The 23,097-nt window shown below is 41.2% G+C and overlaps 1 protein-coding gene across 1 annotated transcript in view; it reads left to right on the forward strand.

Annotated features, from left to right (window-relative positions):
- Positions 1 to 23,097, forward strand: part of gpc1a (glypican 1a) — a 39,947-nt gene that overhangs the window by 9,446 nt on the left and 7,404 nt on the right. The window contains exons 2-4 of the mRNA XM_069153090.1: positions 18,404 to 18,562; positions 21,242 to 21,459; positions 21,749 to 21,922. Of these exons, the coding sequence (XP_069009191.1) occupies positions 18,404 to 18,562; positions 21,242 to 21,459; positions 21,749 to 21,922 (551 nt within the window). The remainder of the gene's footprint in view (positions 1 to 18,403; positions 18,563 to 21,241; positions 21,460 to 21,748; positions 21,923 to 23,097) is intronic.

The raw sequence follows: 23,097 nt of genomic DNA on the forward strand, positions 1-23,097 counted from the left end.
GGATACGAGATATTTACATAAAGGGAAATGAACTGGTGCACCTTGTTATACTGGTGCTTTCTGGGCTGATTCTTTCAGAGACTACTGAATGTAACCAAATAGCTTTTTCTGCAATTAAGACTATTAGTTGATTAATTGATTTGTTCCTTAGCTGAAAACATTAAACAATGTTTGGGCATAAAAAGAAATCTTGAGTTGCCAGCTTTCAAAATGCGAATGTTTTCTGGTTTTATAAATATTTTGTGGCAGTAATTATATATCTTTTGTTTTTTAACATTTACTGGAACAAAACAAGTGATTTGAACACAAAGATTAATTGAGTGATTGAGGAAATAAATCAATAGACTAATTTGTAAACAGTGTTTTCAGATCTACATTCATTTATTACTAATTAATTCATGTTTAACGAACACTATTGGCATCAATTTCCTTATGCATGTTAGCTGATACATGTTTGATATATGAATCTTAAATTCAGAACAATAAGCTGAGGTTCCTGTAGTAATATAAAACAGCACGTATAGGTGTAGAATAACTTGTGCATTTCCAAGCCGTCACAATGTACTTCGACCATTGAAGCAGTTTTAATAACTTCAGTGAATAGAGACTGCCGGAGTGGCAGAGATATGTTGGCTCGCAGTTCTGCATATAAACTGTCATGCATTGTGGTTTGTAATTTCAGGCAAGGACACGAGTGAAGTCTCCTCAGTGGTTTATGGGCAGTCATTAGAGAATGTACGCTGAGGCATTACCGCGCTCTGCTTTCCATTTCACTAACCTTTGCAGCCAGACACGCCAGCTGAACGTCCATTAATTGGTTATTACAAGGATTAATTGTTGTAATTTAAATCTTTCCTGCAAAATAAGAATAATAACGTCTTGGAATAATCCATGTAGTGTTCTGCAGCAACAAGAAAAGCATCCAGTACGATATCTGATCTTATAACTTTCTTTCAACACAAGTTGGTGCTTATAACCACCTTGCGTGACATTTTATTTTATTTTATTTTTTTAACCTATTTTCTAGATTATAAGCAATAAAATCTGCAACAGCTAAACAATGAGAAACGTTTTAATTTCTTACAGTACAAACACTGACCACTGTTTATGATCATAATTAAGTACGTTTTCCGAGATTAGCTCATCACCTTATTGTATGTAATAGTCACGTGTCAGCGTCAATATAAAGACTATAAACTCATGTCAGAAGTCTTATTTTGTCAAAAACAATACATACTCATCCAAAACAAAAGTGCATGTTGCAGACAGGATTTCCATATTGACCTGATGTCGGTGATTATCAGTCGACTGCATGATCAAACTAAACCTTTTCCACTCTTATTTTTGCAAAGACTTTCGACAACCAATATTTGTAAGATCATTCCAGTTCTTCATGACAGGTTGGCTATTTTTTAATGTTGCTAACCTGCACAGCTGATTGTTGCATCTCATATTTTGAAAATAAAATATATACAGTATCATATATAAACCTGCTTCCAAACAAAGTTACACTTAGTTTAGTTAATGATTACTAGTGGACACAGTAGATATTATCTCAGGGATTCCCTCCAGACATGTTTTACAACTGAAACATACTCTGCTTGGAATAATAGTTTGTGTCTGAAATATTTTTTTTTCCACAAAGAAATGCAATTACATGGACAAAAATTCTTAAAATTGAATCTACTCCTTGTTCCTCATTGAAAAATTCAGAATAGAAAGATGCAAAAAATGTTTTTTACCAAAACGTATACTCCTGGGCACAAAATGTATTTACGTCAATGAAAAACTCGTCCCAGCGTACGTGCACTGTTACCACAACTCTTTTTAAACGTGCTTGCTTGTACCGATGAGTTATAATATCAGGTAATTGGTCACTTCATTGCTTTTTTAAAATCCTATATATGTTGTGGTGTCAGGTCACGACCTCCTAATAAATGTGAATCTGTATGAACCAATCAGGACCAATACGACTTTTTCCTCATCTTTACTTTATTCTTAGAAAAGCCTGTGAGAATACAAAGACGTGAAGGGAAAAAAAAATGGTTAGTCGAGAAGAAATGTAATCTATAAAACACGAGTATGCCCACGGGACAAACTGTTCTCACTTCACTGAATCTTTGTGTTCTGTAGGTACAAATATTTAACTGTCACATTACTCTCAGCATGTTAAATAAGTGGCTGTGCATTTGTTCAACGTACTGTACAATCAACAGGGGAGACGTTACATTCCTTCAGCTAATCACACAGCAGTTTGTTAGTATTTTTTTTTCTCAAGGGCCAGCACACTCTATGGAAGGAAATATGAAGTATTTCAGCACAACAGAAGGATGTTTTTGTCCTAACTGAGAGGTCACAGCCACACACGCGTGCGCTGATAGGAGCACCGGTGGAGAGTATTATCCCAGGCAGATCTCATTGAATGTGACTGGGTGTCCGTGTGTCCGTCACGACTGAACAAGGTAAAACAAACAAACTTGGCACCAGACTTTCCAGAGCAGCTGAGGGAGGTGATCATCCTTGATAGGGTGCATGAAAAGTTGATTGATTAGAATGCTGAGGAGTGGATTTAAAAGGTCTAATCAATGACAGATCGTGTGACAGCTGTCGCCCTGAATCCTTGTGTTTCATGGAACGAGCGAGTTTTCGAACACACACTTGTCAGCTCTGTGGGATGTCATGAGAGGTGCGGTTTGTTAATGGCGAACCTGACACCAATCTGAAGGATCCATTGCTGTGTTTTTTTTCACGTGTTTCAACATCTGACGTTCACACATGGGCCTATAATTAGACTTGTTGTGAAAATCTCAACTCTGTGCACACCTGCTGTGTTTGTTCTTCGCTGAGCCTTGCCGTGCTCCGTACAGAAAGTCTCCCTCATATTTTTTTTTTTTATCATTTTAACCGCCCCAGCGTCAGCTCAGAGGTTATTTCATGTTGTTTTTTTATGGCTATGTCAAGGCATTTCTGCTTTATTGCATACTTTGCTGCTGGGAGTGACAGAGAAGTTTATTTTATAGAGGTGGTGAACTGCATAAAGGCGGCTCCTTGGCTCATAACACTTTGAAGAGCCAGATTGTGAAGATACACCGGGGTGTACAAATATGACTTTTTGAAATGTACCACACTTTGTGCAGCAGCTCCAGTGCAGTACTTACAGAGCTTTGCCCATCGGCACCATGGGAGACATAATAATGAATTCCTTAGCCAGAAGAGGGGCTGCCTGATTCACTTTTTTGTTCCTGATTGACTTAAACTCCATTTTAATGACAATGTGCTATGACTGTTGTTTCTCTAGTAGTGACCACAGACTGTATATATAAATAGGTCTGAAATGTGAAGCAAGCTGCAGTCAGGTCGCCCGTCTAGGTGGGCGGGGCAAGGTGTCCCCAGGTTGTCAGTCAGGTCCACCCCTCACGCCTCCAAAGCTTGTCCAAATATGGTTACTTCTGGCTCTAAAAAAACAAACGCCAGACTCAAGCCCTCAAACAGTAGGACACAAACAAATGGATGACATCCCAGTGGGTTTCCACTTGGTAGCGAGTGATGTATCTAACATTATCCGTCATCGCAGCAGCTGTGGTACGAATTTCAGGATTTTGTCTTGTAAATTGATTTAAAAAAAAAAAAAAAAAGTCTCACTGATTCATCTCATCTATGTTTAGGGACATAATTCAGCCTAATCCCTGATTTATTTGAATCTTTATGGAAAAAAAAACTAAGACTGCTAGTATCACGCTGCAACACAACTAAAATCATACTATAATACAAGGAATCATCTCGACAACCGTTCATCCCAGCTGCTTCAAACCTGGTGGGTGTACTGCTGGGGACCCGAGGATGTGCATCGTCGAATTTGGTGATATTTGGACGTGCGACACGTTTAATATTAATGAACTTTAATAAACAGGCAACTGGCACTCTGTGCAGCAGCATGGGTCGAGTCGCACCGCGGAGAGCGTCGCAGCGGACGTAGTCGAGCGTCTCTTCACTTACGTCCACGGTGAGCTGTTCTCAAGAAAAGCTACACAGAAATACCACAAGCCAGACAATCATAGTGCCAAACAAGCTATTTTGAACAGGCACTTCACATGTAATGCAAATTGGCTGAATTATTTTGGTTTGCATGAGGCGACATTATAGTGATGTTTCATTAAAGACTGCATTCATTGCAAACAGTAGCATGTAATATCTTTATTGATTCTTTGGTAGAAGATCATATCGCTGATGTTGAGTCAAAAATAAGTGCAGAGGCTGTTTTTGTTGTGTTCAAACTTCCAACTCGCTGGATGCTTCGGTAAAAAACAACACGTGGCTGTACTCCCCGCGGCTCTGATCCGGCGGTCGTCACATTCATTCAGCCTCTCTGCCGTTCTGACACTGAAGACTTGACCTGGAAACGACCGACCTCGGGCTGGGACTTAATGTTCGCCCGTCCACACAGATCTGACGCCCCCCGCTGAGAAGGAACAGGGTCGGAGAATCTGCCCCTCATGCGCTGCCCCGCTAACCCCTCCTCCACGCACATTTGAACACACATTCATACATTCACACCTCTCATGCACCACCTTCCCATCACCACCACCACGACTGCTGCGCTTTTGGATTACGCGCTGATATCTAATCTCCTCCTAACCCTGGCCTGTTAATCTATGTTAGCAGTTCTTAGTTCGCAGCATGACTTCTAATGCACTGACGCACAGAGAGATTAACATACACTCTCACGGTTTTTGTTTCTGTCTTTTGGGCACTCGGTCTGATCCAGCGTATTTTCATTTACGGAAACTCAGGATTTATTTTTTATCACCTTTTGATTTGTCACAGGGCAACAGAGCAACAGAGCAACAAAGCAATCTCCTGTTTGCGGTTAGCTGTTTATACGGGATAATCCCTGCCCTCAAAGATAGCTGACGTGACCTTTGCCTTCACCAGAATTATCCACGTACTTGCACAAATGTGCACACTCACTCAGACAGACGCTGACTCTTCGCACTGTGGCACACACCAGTTGGCACATGTTGGAATCTTTTTTTTTTTTTTTTTTTTTACAGACTGGGTGAAGTGGAGTAAAAGTAGTAGTTAGTTTAAGAGCCTTTAACTACTCCCAGAAATGACATAGAATTATGGTATTATGTGGTGGAGTTGGTGCCACACACACACACACACACACACACACACTGGGCAGCAGACAGGGCTGGACTGTGGGGTGGTGGGATATTTTTAGTTCAGGAATGGTATAAAATAAGGATAGGTTTACACAAAACACAGTTTGCCCGCACCTCCCTCTCTCTTCTCTCTGCCCGTCTTTGGAGCTGTTTTTATCTTGTGTCACAGTCGATCTTTTATTTCATTTTTTCTGAGCTTCAAAGCACATTTGCATATATCATTCCTCGGTGTTGCTTGTTTTTGCTCAACAGACATGTCTATAATGGAGACAATAAATATAGTCATATATTATATATTGTTAATGTGTCATAAAAATAATGAACAGAACAGAGGAACAGTGAATGTAAAGTGATGGCTCTATATGCAAATGTGGTGCACAAGTGACAGTGTTTGTATTTCTGGGGAGTGAAGTCCAAAAATACAACTGCAATTGCCGTTTGTCACCACAAGTGGCATCCAAGAGAACCAAAAGAGAACATACTGTTACTTAAATATAGTAATTAATAGCTGTTAGCATTAACATCTTAACATTTTTATTGTGAGCAGGTTAGAATGCGAACATCAGCTCAGTGCAGACACAGTTAACTAGCATGGCTGTTGAATTCTCCAACTAAGATCATTTTCATTGTCAATTAATCTTACGATTATACTTTCTTAAAATCATCATTTACTCTACAATATGTCAGAAAATAATGAACAACAGCCGTTGCAATTTTCTAAATTCGAAATATGTGACCTTCATGTTGCTCTCACTGACATAGACCAAAATAAAAAATGTATTCAGTTTACTATCACATCAGACAATGAAAAGAAGGCAAACATCCCATTGGAGGCTGTAAAAGAAAAGTTTTTACCTCTTCAGTTGGAAAATTGACTTTAAGACAGACAAAAAAAAAAAAGAATACTCCACAATAAAATGAAATTTCAACTCAATTCAGTGCAAGGCGATTTTCAAACTTACTTGGTCTTGTATGACCAGTAGTGGCTAACATTAGAGTTGTGTGACAGACTTTGCTGAGTCAGTTCACTGACTTTTTACTCTTATTTATTCTTGCTCTGATTATTTTGTTTTAGGAGTAACCGTTTTGGAGTGGTTGTTTTTAGTAACAGTTGCTGCTGTTGAGCAGAAGCTAAATAGTCTTTCTTACAATGAAACAGTGATCAAAATAGTTGCAGATTATCATTTCGGTGATACACTTTGGTTAATTAATGATGTGTTTCAGCCATTTCATGTCCTTTGTACTTCTTAAACGTGCAGTAAAATTACAAGAATTGATAAAGAACGCAAGACAATCGACCTCATGAGGAATTGAACTGCCACAAAAGTGCAGCAAAAGTAAGGTGCAAGGTTCAAGTGTGAATCAATTAAGACTTTAAATCACAAAATCACATAAAAAAAGATAATAAGCCACAGAATTATGAGACACTTAGAAGTAGGTTACAGTTTATAATTTACTCTTTTTTCTGCCTTTCATGTGTCTTTACTTCTGCTTCTTTCTCCCTCTATGGTCTTTCACTCCTCCTTCTTCTTTCATTTCCATTTTATTGCCTTCTCATCCCTCCATCTCTCTCTCCTCTTCCATCATTACGGCTCTGTGGCCCTCTCCTCCTCTGCCCTCCCTCGCTTTTCAGTGGATAGTAAAAAGGTAAAAGTGTACTTTGGGAGGAAGGCCATGTGGGACGTTAAATCACATGCAGGTGCCTTTAAATGGTGTGAGATGGAAACGCACACACACACACACACACACACACACACATGCATACATGCACGCAGACATACCATCAGCCCCTCATTTAGGTAGCAGTAATTTGCCGCAGTAAGTGACAGGGTTATTGTAAGACGCTCATTAAGAAAGGGAAGCAGCGAATAAACGTCTGACTGAAGGGAATAAATTCAAACCACTGCGCCACTTTTACTGCTCAGCAATAAGCCTCTTTGATGTGGTGTGTGATGGCAGAGCGAGGGCAGACTCGGGGCGTGTGAGTGTGTTAAAGTGGTCGCTCTTATAACATAGATTTTACATTTTATTTGTAATGTGATCAGACCAGAATGTGTTGTTTTTCCTCCCCATGTGTCACGAACGCCAGCGCTGTAACGTGCGCTCGTGTCTGTCTTCAAGGGTCAGAGGTCGTATCAGTTACAATGAGATAGACTGTTACCGCGGTAACACAGCGCGAGGTCACTTCCTGTGAGAAACTTTCATCTCAGCAGGAGAGAGGGATGAAACGAGCGAAGGCGGGATGGGTGAGTGGAAGGAATGAGGCGGTGACGTGAGAGTGAACTAGATGGACGGAGGAAGAAGTGAAACTGATTTTAGGAGAAGAGTTGAAAGGACGGCAGGATGGATGAAAGGATGAGGAGGTTTCTGAGGAAGGAACATGGTGAGATGAGACTGGAGCAAAGTGGAAAACAAGGTCAAATCATCTGTGAATCTATCTACTGCCTTAAGTTTCTGTTATATGGAACGATGAATGATCTTTCTGCCGTCACTTTGTAAGGAAATGTTTCAGGAAAAACTTGAGTAAAATCAGCTCCTGCATCGTTATAACACAGCCTGGTTTTCTCTTTCTGCAGCAGCAAGCTGGAAAAAGTTCAAAGTCATCAGACAGTCTTCACTCGCTCTCTCCAGTGCTGTCTTGTTTCCATTGTTACCAACAAAAGAGTCAGTGTCACTCAGAGCACAATGTATAACAAGACGATATAACGATGACGCATCCTGGTTCATTACAACTCCGGTCTTATTTATACTTCATCAATGTTTCACAGCAACATCACCAGCAGTCACGCTGTTAAAGCCAAATCATCTCAAACACTTTATGCAGAAGTGAAACTAAAAGCGAGCCCATTAAAACTGTCAGAGACGCACCAAAAAGGCGGTTGATCGAAACCGGTGATGGGTGTTTACAATGTGAAGTCTGGCTGATAATTTTACTTTTGTCTTTCTGATCAGTTTGGCTAAAGTTGGGCTCAGACTACACGATATATTTTATCTTTCACGACGGTAGCGATGTCAGATTAGGCGATGAAAGGCAGTGGCAACACCGTAAGTATGACCCGCACCAATCGTTGTTCATGTTTGTGCGTGACTTCCTGTCTTGTCAGGGAGAACGGTCAATAAGTTGTCAGTCATGGTGACACAGTGCGGGATGCACTCTGTCATACTATTGGTCGACGTCAAAGAACACGTCGTGAGATATGTCAAAAACATATGTGAAAAACTAATTATGACACGCCAGACTTTTCATCAGAGTATCGTTCGCTGTCCCATGATGTCACACTACAAGGCCTGTTTGCCGTTGGAAGTTTGTCGGCCATGATTAAATCCGGTCAAAATCGGGATGAATTCATGTCGTCTGAGCCTGGCATGACTTCGATGTTTAAAATTTGCCTATCTGCCTATCCAGCGTCTTCCTTTTGAAATATCATGAGAAAAGCAATTAGAAAATGATTTAATTACAACAGTTAACAAGCTACTTTCCAAATGATGGCTTAATTCTTCTAAATGGACACCAGTGACGCTCCTTACAGGAGGGCTGTTTGTCAAATTCAAATTTTATTCCTTTGTCAGCAGCTCAAACAGCCTGAAGCGCTGTCTAACATCTGGAAACTAGTTATTTGAGATACTTTAGTCATGCTTTACAGTTTGCTGATTCAGCTTCAACGTACACTACCCGACCTCTGAGAAAGATTAGTCTGCAGTGTTGGTGCAGGTTAGGTGCACTTCTACTGCGGCTGAGAGTGTAATTAGATTTTCACGTCTCATTTAACCTGCTAGATGCCTCAACAGTCTCAGATATTGGAGGCAACTCTTGAGTTTCTCAAGTAAAACCAAATTGATCATGTATTTTTCATGCAACAGAAATTGTCTTTAATTAGTTAATATTAAAGAAAGTGCAAACAAAATAAGTTTGAACCAGCTCAGCAAAGTTCAGCCATCGAGATACGTAATTATGATTAAAGACATAATTACAAAGTCTGGCTGTTTTTTGTTTTGTTTTGTTTTGTTTTGTCTTGGTTGAAAACATCAGAGAAAACTTTTAGCAACATAAATGTTTTTGCACAAATGTTGGACACTTTGGGAAACACCAGAAACTGAGCTGCGACTGGACATGTTAAAAGCTTTATAGCACATATTCAAAGCGCTGTGTGTGTGTGTGTGTGTGTGTGTGTGTGTGTGTGTGTGTGTGTGTGTGTGTGTGTGTGTAAGAAAGAGAGAGAGAGATTATCCTGCGTGTACCTTCCATTTAGTGTAACCTACAGCCTCAAGGTATTATGTCTGTATAAGTAAATGTCTCCCCCACCTTTGTGTCTGTGTGTGTGTCTGATGAATAAAAGCTTATACTGTACATTTGGTTTTAATAGCTCGTATGGTGTGTGTGTGTGTGTGTGTGTGTGTGTGTGTGTGTGTGTGTGTGTGTGTGTGTGTGTGTGTGTATGTGTGTGTGTGTTATGAAATGCAATGACCTCATCCTCTTAATTGTGTGTCTGGTGACCTCGATCCACCTAATCATGGCCACAAGCAGAGGAGTGAGTGTGAAATGGAAATGGGCTTTTTGACATTATTAATCTTACTCTAACTATAAGCAGTGTTGTGTAGCGTTTACATTATACAGAATATATAGCCACGGTAACCTGCAGGTTTACGCCGCTGTGTTTTAGGTGTCCTAAATTATAATTTTACCAAGACAGTGAACTAATCAGAAACTAAATGTAGTTTGATTGAAACTTTAATTTAAAAAGGGTCAAATTAATCACAGTTGTTCTAAGATCAGTGCTGATCGGGTCAGTTTGAGTTCAGCTCAAATTAGCCACAACAACTTCTAGCTGATCTCACATTCTCTTTCACTGAGAAAATGTGTGATGTTTTCGCAAACTCCAATAATCCCTCCAATTAAAATCAGTAAAATAAATTTGGCATGTCTGTAAACAAATTGTCGAGCAAAAACAAATTACCATTAACATAAAAATGCATTTTACCAGAGGGCAAATTCCAATGATGAGCGTGTAGCCAGAAGCCAAACCAATAAGTATTCCTGAGCTAGGACATACCAGCCAGCAGCATGCCACCATAACACTGACAGTAGAGCATTCAGAAGAAATTAATTACTTCTGAGCGACAGACCGAGGTAAACCGACAGCTGCTGTCAAGTGTTAAAGAAATTGCTGTATCAACAATTTAGGTCCTTGATTAAATCTGGGTGGAGCCAAAACTAGAATATTGGCTTGGCAAATTAAAGGTTTGTCTGGATGTGAGTTTATATGGGTTTCAGTTAGTTGAAGGTGACTGATTTCGATTTTGATTACAGGCAGTTTTTTTGCATCATGTCGCCCCTGAAGTGTCGGTCACGCCACACTTCCTCCCACCGAGTGGTCTTGATTTAGCTCTTTGCCACCTGTCCGGTTGGCTTCCTGTGAGCCTGCAGAGCGGTGCCTCTTACCTGTTTGTCTGCTTGGCACAAGTGCATAGGTCGGCTCACTTGTCGAGACGGGCTCAGGTATGTTCGCGGCCGCTGCAAAGAACGCAAGGGGGGTGGGGGGGGGGAAACAAAAAAAAAGGGGGCAATGGCACAGGAGGGTGTGACACAAGAGAAGAAAGTGAGAGCCAGATGCTTTTGATGGGAAAAGGAAATGAACGGCTCGGCACTGTCGTTTTGATGTGGTCTCCATGGCGACGAGTGTAAGCTGTTGTACGTCTGCAAGCGAAACCAAAAAACAAGTTTTGAATTAAATGGATTTCCTAATGATTAAGTGCAAAATAGCCCACAGCAGAGCGAGACTGTGAGGTTTCTAATGCAGCACTTAGCTCCAGGAGGGCTGTGGGAAACTGTGATCTCTGCTTGGCTCAGTACCCACCGCTAAATGAATTTATCCCCATAAATATAACATCAAACGTTTCCACCTAATCAATACTTAAGAATTTTCCTCATCAGGATTCGCGCCAGTATAACGAGGTGAATAAACCCTCTTCCTCGAATAATAAGCAGGGTAATCTGTGTTTAAATGGATTTTGCCTTGACTGCTTTCTTGACTGAGACTTTACAGAAACCTGGTGGAGAGATAATGTTGTCAGTTTGAGTCCCAGAGCTGCCGTTAAAGTTTAAGAGGAGAAAGTGAATGAATAAGGACCAAAAGTATAGAGGGCTGTGATTTGAACTAAGGAGCACTAAGAGTTGATTGGGTGGAAGAATATTAATGTGAAGGGATGTTTTAGTGGGGATGAACTCAGGTGAACTGTCCTGCATATAAAAATGACTGCTTGTCGGCCAATGACTGCACAAATCTTCTTTAAAAAAATTTTTTTTTGCATTTTACAATGACTTTATTCACCAAACGTGAAGCTGGTATCTGACCGCTGTAACAATACTACGGTTTTGATGTAGAAATAAGGCACAAATAAGTTTCTAAACGGTAGCGGCTTTGGACTTGTAATTTTGCATATTTGTATCTTACAAGGTTGATTTTTAGATCTACATTTGTATGACACAAACCCTATTTTTGGTCAATGAACAACTTGTATTTTGTGGAAATAAATTGTAGATGCTGGCATCCACACACCAAACCTTTTTACTGGTAGGAGTTTCAGATTCATGTCAGTCAGAGGTCTGTAAAACCGGCACATTCCTGAGTTTCATCGTTGTTTACAGAGCTGCTTCTGCTGATCAAGTCTCCTGGCGGCAACAATAAAAGGCAGTAAAATCTTCACACATTTGCTGCAGATGTCTTCACCGCTGAACTGTTCATATTCAGGAAGAGACGTTCTGTTTACTCCATCTTTAAATTTAATTGGCAACAGTTGGCGACATCAAGTTAGTTCAATAATTCCTCTCAGTGTCCAGAGGTGTCCCATGCAGACATTTATTTTTACCGTACTGAGTCTCCAGGCGAGCAAATGACCAATTGTATATTTTATTGTTCAGTCCTGCTGTACAAATAGTATTTTAGCTGACAATGGAACTGACCGAGCTACGTCATAACACAGCGTCCCGTTGCCATGAAGCAATAAATAAAGGATCTTTTTAAAGACATGTCGGGGGAAAGAATCGGAGATCAGCGTCTTTGACTTTAACGTTTAACTGAACAGCAACTGTTATCTAACTTTTAGAATTTTAGAGATATGGCTCAGCTTCCTTCAGCACACTGTCGACATCTGTGCAGTACGTGTTGTATCCCCAATTGTTTTCCCCGAGTCCGTTGATAGAGGCAGTCTTTAGGCAGTTTCCGGTCTAGGATTGTTTTTGTGGTGATAAGAGCCTGCTCTGGATGACGTGTTGTCGGCCCGGTGCGTCTGGCGCCGAGGGCTACGTTCAGACTTCTGTACTGCAATATGTCACTCAAGACTTTCCTATCGTCGTAGAACCCAAGGAAAAAGGGAAAAATACAGGGGGCCTCTCCCTGACCTTGGATGTGATGGGTGACATGATGGAAATCACTGGATGGGATAACATTTAGAGATGCTCCACAAAAATGGGGTTAGGGCAAAGCTGGTGCAAGATTGGATCTGCGGGGGGGGGACACTCTGCCTTCGATTGCTTATTACCTTAGGGACCACTTAACTGACAGTAAAACAACCGATGACACCAGCCTAGAGTTTGGTTGATCCAATTAAGCATCAATCTTAGGGCGGACCTTTGGGTGAGGGGAAGCTGCAGGTTTTAAGGTTAGATCAATCGTGGTTGTGAGGTTTATGGCGTCATTACTGCACACTCAGAAACCAATAATATCACAAGGAGCAGATGGCCAGCAGTCTCTCAGTGTTTGTGAAACTATGTATTCTCCCTTTTATGATTATATCCACCATCAATTCCATCACTTGCAGGGGTCTTCTGTCTCTACTAGAGTCCAGGCTGATAACTAACGCGGCCCCGAGGCTCTGCAACAACCTGCCTGAGGAAATTAGACCGTCTGAGTTGGTGTCCTCTTTTAAATCTCTTCTAAAAAAGCACATCCCGATTTGATTTGAGCTGCCTGTTTACTTTGTTATTTTTGTCCCTCGTTGCTTTTATCATTTATCTTTGTGTCATGTGTGATACTCTGTAAAGCACGTTTGGAAAAGTGCTCCACAAAGACTGTTATTTTACTGTGATTATTCTAGTAGAGCCCTTCCAGAAATGTGTTATTACCGGTAACCACATTTCGAATGACCCTTTTTATGCTGCCCTTGTGTACGATGGCAACCTTTTTAACCTGCCTCTGAGAAAACAGAAATAAATACTTTTGCCTTCAGACATAATCGCCACTTTGTACAAGCTGGTTAATATCAAGTGAAGCCCAGCCTGCAGGGTTCGGTGTGTAACTGTTCTCTCAGAGACATACTATAAAACAAATTTATACTTTTGGGGTCACAACTCTTTTTGCATCTTGGTTTACTCATCTGAAAGAGACCTCAGGCACTTAGGAATGGCTTATATCAATGAGGGTCCCAATAAGTGCACTGCAAACCTGTGTGTCTCTGTTTGCCCCTCAGGAAGTTGACTTTACTAAATATATGCTGAAGCTTGAGGGCAAAAACAGCGTGAGCAACCAAATCACCTCTGGTAGCTGATTTTTATTTGACCCAAACCTAGTCTCTCCTCTCCTCTCCTCTCCTCTCCTCTCCTCTCCTCTCCTCTCCTCTCCTCTCCGCTCCTCTCCTCTCCTCTCCTCTCCGCTCCTTTACTCAGCAGCACTTAAGAGCTGTGTTTTGCTTCAAGGCTTCACTTAAAAGGACTTTCTACCGTTTTGATCATCTCCCTCTGCCTCTATGTGCAGATGGATGGCAAAAGCTTCTCCCTTTCCCATCACGAAACCCTTGAGCAAGGCACTTAATCCCAGATTTTTCAGAGATAACCCGCACTATGCCGGCCCTTCTGCCCCTTTCAGCCGCCGTAATGCGTTTGAACGCAAGTTTGCTTTTTGAGCACACGCGTGAGTGTGTCGCTCGCTTCTGTCTGTCCAAATAAATTAAGGTTTTATAGCAGGATGCCAGCTGCTTCCATTACCCAGAAACCCAGGAATGCAGTAAAGCAGATGTGTTTGTAGTGAACGCCCCGTATCGTCTGGGCTGGTAACAACAACAAAATGCTAACATTAGCTGTCGCACATGAGCACTCAAAGATGGCATGTGCTTCCTGTGAGACGCATATGTCAGACTGATGGTGTGGTTTCAAAACGCAGCCGAGAAATCTCTGAAGTCGAGATTTGACTGACATCAAACACTAAATGAAAGCCTTTACAGTTATCATAAAGTCGCCAAACTTTGTCAACATTTTCTTTTCTGTCCAGCAATGTGAGTGTATGAAATTTTAATTGGTTGAAGTGGTAAATAAGTTAATGTGTTAAAATAACACAGCTTTTTAGCAACTCTGACTGCATCCCGAGCGCAAATTCTCAATAACCCAGTATCCACGCTAGCATCATATTTAGTATGCCAGAAAAAGATTTTGCATGTGCCTGTACATGGTATGTGAAATGCAGAATGCCAAAACTACCAGTATGTCCTGCTGCATCCGGTTGTATCTTGCAGTGTGCAGGCCAGCTTGCTTCTCTGGCTGTTCTGAACCACAATCCTTTGCACATCGAAAGATATGACACATCAACTGAGCTGCAGCGAGTCGGTGACGCCTGGTTGCAATTCACAAAAGGGAGGAGAGGCGATAAACGGAAGCATACTCGTTCCATATTGCATCCTTTTTACTTTTACTTCAAATGTTGCTCTATGGATTGTGACAGATATGACCAAGAGGGTCAAAATTCAAGGCGCATTTTTTTGACAAAGTAGTATGTCCCAATTGTATGCATACTACATGCAACAGTACATACTTGTACTTTGTAACGGTAGCTGCAGTACGGGGTAAAAATAAATTGATTTAGAACAGCTGGAGTCTCCATGATCTACTTTATGGCTGAATACAAGTGCAATAAGACTTTTTTTTTTTTTAAGTGCCTCTGATCTTTTGTTTTATTAACTGGCTATAACTTTGTGAAAATCCCATCTCCAAATCTTAACCAGATGGAAGCTTTTATTAGGCTTGTGTCACACACCTACAGTAAGACTTTTTAACTGAATATAAGAAGAAGAAAAAACTCCAGCCAGTGAAATGACAGTTTTATCGGTCATTACTTGTCTGTCACTGCACATTAAATGTTTGACCTTAACCAGCTCAGTGCCCTGTCAATCTCCTCTTCCTCTTCTTCTTCTTAAAGATGTGGCACACTTGGGACAACAGCAGTGAACATTAGTCTTTAAACTAGCTGAAGGAGAGGAAGCGCACATTCAACCTTAATTTCCAATGGGAGGAACCATCAAAAGGTATAAAAAAAAATAGTCTCCAAAATAATTTTTTTCCGCTGCCTAATTAAATAAAAACGAGCTGAGCTGAGTTGAAAACTCCCCGCACTGATCCTGTCATATCAGCTTTTTATTCAAAGTGTGCTTGAAAGTCTACTTTGGATGGGCCCACAATATTAGGAATGACAGTGAAGAACCTCAGTGTTGCAGGTCACGGTCAGTCTAAGTGTTATCTGACGACCTTTCACCTCTCATCTTGTCCAGTTCTAACAGACCGGAGATGTCTTGTGACAGCACGACTGCACTTATTGCAGCATCCAACACAAACAGGCGATGCAGTCGTTCCCTCTTGAAAAGCTGATTGACAGGATCGTAGGAGTCACGGAAATTCACAGCTTAAGTGTGACGATACATTTTTAAAAGTTCTTTTTTGACTTTAAATAACGAGACACAGGGCTCAGTTTAAAAGCAGGCCTGATGACTAGGATTTATTTATGTGTTTGAGCTCAGAGGAGAAAAGCATCTCATCTCATACTGAATGACCTGCACTTGACTCTCAAGGACTACTGAAGAAATGAGAATATCAAATGAGTGTCCCGGTTGATCTGAGGGATGAATGTGTGCGTGAGGGTTTAACTCCAAGTCCAAACTTGAAATCCACTTTCTCTTTTTCTCCCTGGGATTGTAATGGAGCAAAAACAACAATAACAAAAACTTAAAATATCCCAAAAAGGGACATGAAAAAAATAAGTCAGGTGGTATAAAGTGCTATTTCCTGTAATACAGCTGCCACAATTTATCTCTCTCTTGGATATCGCACACACACACACACACACACACACACACACACACACACACACACACGCGCACACATGCACGCACGCCAGTCAGTGCCTATGAAAGATTCATAGAGCAGAGATGATGAAGGCGTCTCCTCTTCTGCTCCACTTACCGTAGTGGACAAATTTCTAATCCCCCAACCTACACACACACTCACACTCACACTCACACACACACACACACACACACACACACACACACACACACACACACACACACACACACACACACACGCCCACACGCCCACACACCCAAATGCAGACATAAGCAGCCCAGGACCTGTTAAGAAAGAAGAGAGCAGTGATGCACACAGCTGTGGGGTACTTACTCACCCTTAACCTTCCCAGACATAGGCGCACACACACACACACACACACACACACACACACACACACACACACACACACACACACACACACACACACACAAATCCTGGGGCATCCTCTCTGTCAAGAGACTGATGCTGCAGACTGCTTTCTAAGCTGTCTGGCAGACTTGGTGTGTGTTGAACTATGTCTATATGTGGATATGTGAAAAAGATCTTCATTTTTTTTTTAACCTCCCTCATGGGCCTGAGAATCCCCATAAGAACAGACAAAAAAAAATGCTGAGGGCGAGACATTTTCAAGTCTTCATTTTACACTTCTATGATTCATGCGTGTCACGATCAGGATTTAGTGACTGGATGGAAGAAAAGTTTCAAGATTTGCAGCTTTCATCACAGCAGAGTTTCTGTGTTGCACTGGTGAACAGTATTTCCTGTAAACTGACACATAACATGTATTAAACTATATTAAACTAAGTATACATGTGAGGTGCTTTACCTGTAGATTTACATTTTACTTCATACTTCTGCTCTGCAAACATTTCAGAGGGAAATACTGTACTCTCTGCTCCGCAATTAATGGTGTACTATATATCATGTCATAGATTAAAAAAAAAAAAAAAAAAAAAAAAAAAAAAAAAAATCTGCCATATAAAACATTTTATATAAGATATATGTTATATAAGGCCATTTCCAAGGACTGTCTACTCTTCTATGATATGTAAATGTTGCAATTAAGATCCCCGTCCAGATTCAAAGCAGTCACGTCTGTGGTTTAACAGGATTTAACTGCAGAATCAAAATCAAATTAATTAAACCAAAAGTAATAGTTAGACACAAATATACAGGGACAGAACATGCAGTGGGAGTTGCTACATATAAACCAAGTGTCCTGTATATACTGTATAGACTGCTTCTCTGGTTGGTAACTGTACTGTACATAAAAGGGTTCTAAGAGTGCCATAAATAATTCATGTGAAATGCAGGAGCATTGTTCACTTAAAAACAGCAGCATCACAAAAAAAAGAATATCACTCCGGTCCTTCAGTCAAATTGTAATTAAGTACACAAATATTAGCCGTACAACACAACTGCCAGTGTTTCTGCTGTTTGTATCATAGCACCTGATCTCACACTGCCACTCAAATTTGACCAGGTCCTGTGTGTAATGTTTTTATTGGCAGTTGTAAAAATAGCTTTTAGCTGCATTACCGCCACCTTCTGGTGGTGGTAACACTAACACGAACAGGTGCAAGTAAAACCAAGGGGAAATAGATAATGATATTTGCATAAACTATGCAATTTTCAGATATTTTTTTATGACTATTTAAACATCTTGACCCTTGGGAATCTTGGGAATGTAAATTTTGAATGTAATTAGTCAGAAACCATTTGGGACACCTTAAAAGTTTGGCCTGGTGATGACACTGAGAGTTCATCAAAGTAACTACAAGAGAGGGATGTGAATCAGTGTATCATATTTCACTGCGGTCCATTCAGTAGTTGTCAGAAGACATTTCTGTCAAAACCTAAAATGTTTACCCTCAGCATGTGCTAGACACAAAGTCAAGATATTACGTCTTTTGGATTCATCCTCTGGGGATCCTAAAACAGCTGTTAGGATGTTTAAGTGTGGACTAAAGTGATGATAGACAAAACTCAAAACTCCCATTTCCTTAAGCCTGATGTTGATGCTTGTTTGACTGGGTGGTGAATTCAAGAGCTGACATATTAAATTATCACTTAATGTAAATTCATTAAGTCCAATTAAATTAGTGGCTCTGTGTCTTCCCCGCTGTACCAGGTGAACATCTGAGGATGTGTCCTCAGGGCCCGACCTGCTGCACCAGCACCATGGAGGAGAACCTGGCCGGTTTGAGCGGCCAAGAGACAGAGGGACTGATCAGAGAGGCCGGCAGATCGCTGCAGGCGGCCTTCAACGCTCTCCACAGGAGCTTCGACAGTAAGTAGGGTGTGTGTGTGTGTGTGTGTGTGTGTGTGTTTAAAAGACACTCATTACTGGCTGAGCTCAGTAGCAAAGCTTTAGAAGTGAGCCCAGCGGAGTGTCACATTTGTAATGTTGTGTGTTTGTGTTTGGTACAAGCTCGACGCTCAATACTGCAGCTTCAATGGAGACGGTGAGTGCGCGTGCATGCGTGTGTGTGTGTGTGTGTGTGTGTGTGTGTGTGTGTGTGTGTGTGTGTGTGTGTGTCCTGTGCATCAAGGGGACCCCTGACTGGGTGCTATAATGAGAGCAGAGTCAGCCAGACACAATGAAATGTGATAAGCCGATCCCCTGATCTCAGGGGACACACACACACACACACACACACACACACACACACACACACACACACACACACAAACAGAGGGGTGTCCCCTGGGGCATTGACTGGTTCAGCTAATGAGCAGTTGACCCACTGAGGAGCCGAGTCTGCAGATCACTGCACATCAGAGAAAGGAAGGGATGGAGGGAGAAAGAAGACTGAGAAGTGCCACTGCTAACAACAGGGAACACAGACAAACACCAGCAGCAAGTGAGAAATGTTTCATTAGTACAGAGAAGAAACAATATATATATATATTTTTTTTTTTAAAAGACAGAAGACAAACGGAGCGCAGGAGGACGACGACTAGTCAGAGGAAGGACAGTATGAAACAGCGCTGTTGAAGGCGGGAGGCCACCTCAGTAGCAGTTAATGTGGCCGTCCATCTGGTTGTGGTTAGGACAGGCTGGCACTGGTCCACAGCCTTTGAAGCACGAGGGAAAAGCCCAGACCAACACACTGCAGAGACAGCTCGCTGACTCCCTCATTCTCTCTGCTTGACCTCTCTCTCACTTTATATCCATCTGGCTGCAGAGGAAATTTCAAAGGAAGCTTAAATAATGCAAAAGAAAAAAAAAAGTGAATATTAATTGGGTTTGTTAATCAGCTGGGTCGTACAGAGAGTTAATGAGGATCACGGCTGTAAAAAAAAAATACACTCAAGAATGCAATCATAGCAGTAATATTAAACAATATTCTTTGTTACCTTTCCAACAAGCTCACCTGTGCTATCTGGACATTCATTCTTTTGTGTTCTTAATATATCTTAAAATATATATGTATTTCAATTGTTTTTTTTTATGTTTCTTTACGAAATAAAATGACAAATGAGGACATATAATGTTTCGGGACAAACTCGCAGAGAAATTTCACCAACTCTGCAAATTCCTTTGGTTCTATGGAGTATTATTGAGTTTTGTTTTGGCGTTTTTGTTGTTACTGTTGCTGTTGTTTTTAGTGTTTACGACCTAAAGCATTACTGATTCCGTCTCACCACTCTCGTCAGTGTTTCCACACGCAGCAGGCAGCTGTGTCCCACTGTGTGCTAGCCGAGCTCTGCCCACCTATTGCTTACAGCTTCGGTCTGATTGTAGTCTGGAAGCTCTGTTCGCATTAAAGTTCACTAAAAGCCACTTTGAAGCACGGATCAATCAAGGACCTGAGGGGTGTACTACGAGATGAGTGGTTTAGCGAGGTATGTTGAGACTAAATCCAGGGTTGTCAGTGTCACAAAGCTGGCTCTCTTTTAAGATGGCTAGATCACCATGGTAACCTATGCTGCAAACTTAACCTGGTCCGGAGCAGGTTATGTTGAAGATATTGGATCAAAATGTAAGAACGTACCACCTACTGACCAATCAGTTCTCTCTGAAAATTGTCAGCACCAATCGGAGAAGATCAAGTGGAGATCAGTTTGGATTATCTGTTTAACTTCATTATGTTTTGTTTTTTTTATTATAGTTTGCTCCTCCTTTTTAAAATATGTGGCTCTGCTGTCAGTACACTTGTCCATGTTTGTGATTGGCCAGATGCTGCAAACACCTCCTCTTTTATGTGAACTATCTGTGGCTAAGTGCAATGACTTTGAAGTCAAGCATTTGTTTCTAAATCCAACAATGGCAGCAGTGGCAGAAGTAGAAGTAGATGAAGAAATATAAACAGTTGTAGCGAAGCCAGTAAATATCGAGAAATTTAAGCAATGTACTAACATGGCATTAAACAATGTACGCGTAGGGAGGAAGATCCCGGTTGTTTACAGTTTGGTAAGTTTTGATGCACAACATACGTAGCTGAGTGGATAAAGGCTGCTCCAATAGTTTTAAAACGAACCCATTAGGAAGCAACGACTGGATACAATCCTCAATGGAGTGCAGCCAGACCCAGATATTATAAATATAAATGTGGATTTGGGTTTGGTAATACCAGGCTTTGCACTACCTACTCGGCTCCAATCAGAAAACACACAAAGATATTGATCGGCTGATTAACATAGTCAAGCATTTAGCCTTGAAAAAGACGTGATTAATTTTTTATGTCGGTGGAGATGAAAACAGAGCTAAAAGGAAATGGAATATCCAACTTAAATTCATTAGTTTGTCAGAAAAAAGGCCTCCAAATGAGTGCCAATGTTTCTCTTTGTCTGTTGGGTGTCATAAGAGACAACTGTCAACTATTCTCTACATCAGCTTTTCAAATTAAAGTCATTATATTTTAGCAGTGAATTGTTATTTTTGTCCTCTGTCCTTCTTCTCTTATTTGTGTTATTTATTGTCAACTCTATCTTTTCTCACTCCCCTCCTCCATCCTCCATCCAGCCTATTTCACTGAACTGCACAGTCGTTCTGAGCGCTCCCTGCAGGAGGTGCTGTCTCCGCTCGGCGCCCTGTACTCCCAGAACACTCGCCTGTATGGAGACCTCTACGCCGACCTGCGTCAGTACTATCGGGGCTCCGCTCTCAACCTGGACGAAAACCTGTCGGATTTCTGGTCCCACCTTTTGGAGCGAATCTTTAAAACATCTACCCCCAAAGACGTGAGTTCAAAATACAGCCTCACATTGAATGTAAGATTTCTAATACACACATTTTAATAGACACAATTAGAGGGTTTTCTGAACTAGTCCTGCTCATCCTTTCAGCCGCTGTTACTGTTCTGGTTCATAAAAAGACAAAATGTGACAAGCTGATAAAAATACACATCTATTCTTATTCTGAAATGCATCCTGATTTGCATTCATCTGACAGGGGTGAAAAGTATTTTAGTATACTCAATAACACATTTCTCCTACACCGCCTCCGCCGCTGTCATCTCCCGTCTGACAGGTCGACCTATCAGAAGACTACCTTGAATGTGTTGCCAAGCAACAGGAGACGCTGCGACCATTTGGAGACGTCCCCCGGGACATGAAGGCGAAGGTGATCCGGGCTTTTGTCACAGCGCGGTCGTTTGTCCAGGGGCTGCTCGTCAGCGCGGACGTGGTCAAGAGGGTCTCACAGGTGAGTATTACTTGTTGCAAGGGACGTAACTGTGTTTACCCAGTCACATTGTGGGGACACCTGCCTCTTTTGGGGACAAACAGTAAGTCCCCATTCGGTATATTATTAGATTTTAGGGTTAAGGAAACACTGGTCATGGTTTGGGTAAGTCTCCAGGAACTAAATCTGATTCAAATAATGTCCTCTGAAGTCATGAGAACATGACTGTGTGTGTCTGTCTGTCTGTGTGTCTGTGTGTGTGTGTGTGTGTGTGTGTGTGTGTGTGTGTGTGTGTGTGTGTGTGTGTGTGTGTGTGTGTGTGGCCTGCTGGGCTGAGTCCCAGGAAAGCAGATATGATGGCTGCCTGTTCGTCACACCCTACCTGTCAGAGAAAGTGTCTCCACCCTACAAATAAGAAACACAGAGATCATCAGAAATGACGTGTCAGACTCTGCCATGAGAACAAAGCTCTCATCGGGAGGGATGACAACGCTCTTGTCAAATTATGGGTGTGATCATGTTTTTTTACAGCTCTCGATTCCCCCCCCTCCCCCCCAAACTCTCAGAGGCACAGTGCGTCTGATGTGACTCAGTCTTCGTTTTTCTGTTTTATTTCTTTTCAATGTTTGACCGACCTTACATGGTCCCAGCACATCGTTTACAGCTTCTTTTCTTCATTCACGCCGAGTACGCATGCTTGATTTACTGTATAAGCTTCAGTTCAAAGGACCACATCAGTGATAATTAAACCTCCATCCAGTATGTTCACCCCTTTTTTTGTATCCATTTTGCAAAATATTCTGCTGTTTTCAAAAAAAAAAATTATTTTTTTTTTTTATTTTTTTTGGCTTCACCTTCATTTGGAATTGATGTAAAGAGCTCATCTTTAAACTTGCTTCAGTTGTGTAATCCATCAGTGTTTTTTTGTGTTGTTGTCAAAGCTACATGAATGTCATGAATGCAGATTATCAAAAATAATGTAACATTGACACAAATGAATGCAGACCTGATGCCGACTGTAAAGGATTGTACAATTCAAGCAAGGTTCGAGTCTTTTAGATAAGTTTCAAATTGCACAGAAATGAATGTGTATACAAGCTTGTAGGAAAATGCATCCAGATATATAAAAGTAAACAGTTTGTGTTTGAAAATGATCAACAAAACTGTTTAAATTTGAACTTGAAAATGCACAACTG

This window comes from Embiotoca jacksoni, unplaced genomic scaffold (assembly GCF_022577435.1).
Source record: "Embiotoca jacksoni isolate LCO1_2020_lvr unplaced genomic scaffold, fEmbJac1.0.p SCAF_19, whole genome shotgun sequence".
Classification (NCBI taxonomy): Eukaryota; Metazoa; Chordata; class Actinopteri; family Embiotocidae; genus Embiotoca; species Embiotoca jacksoni.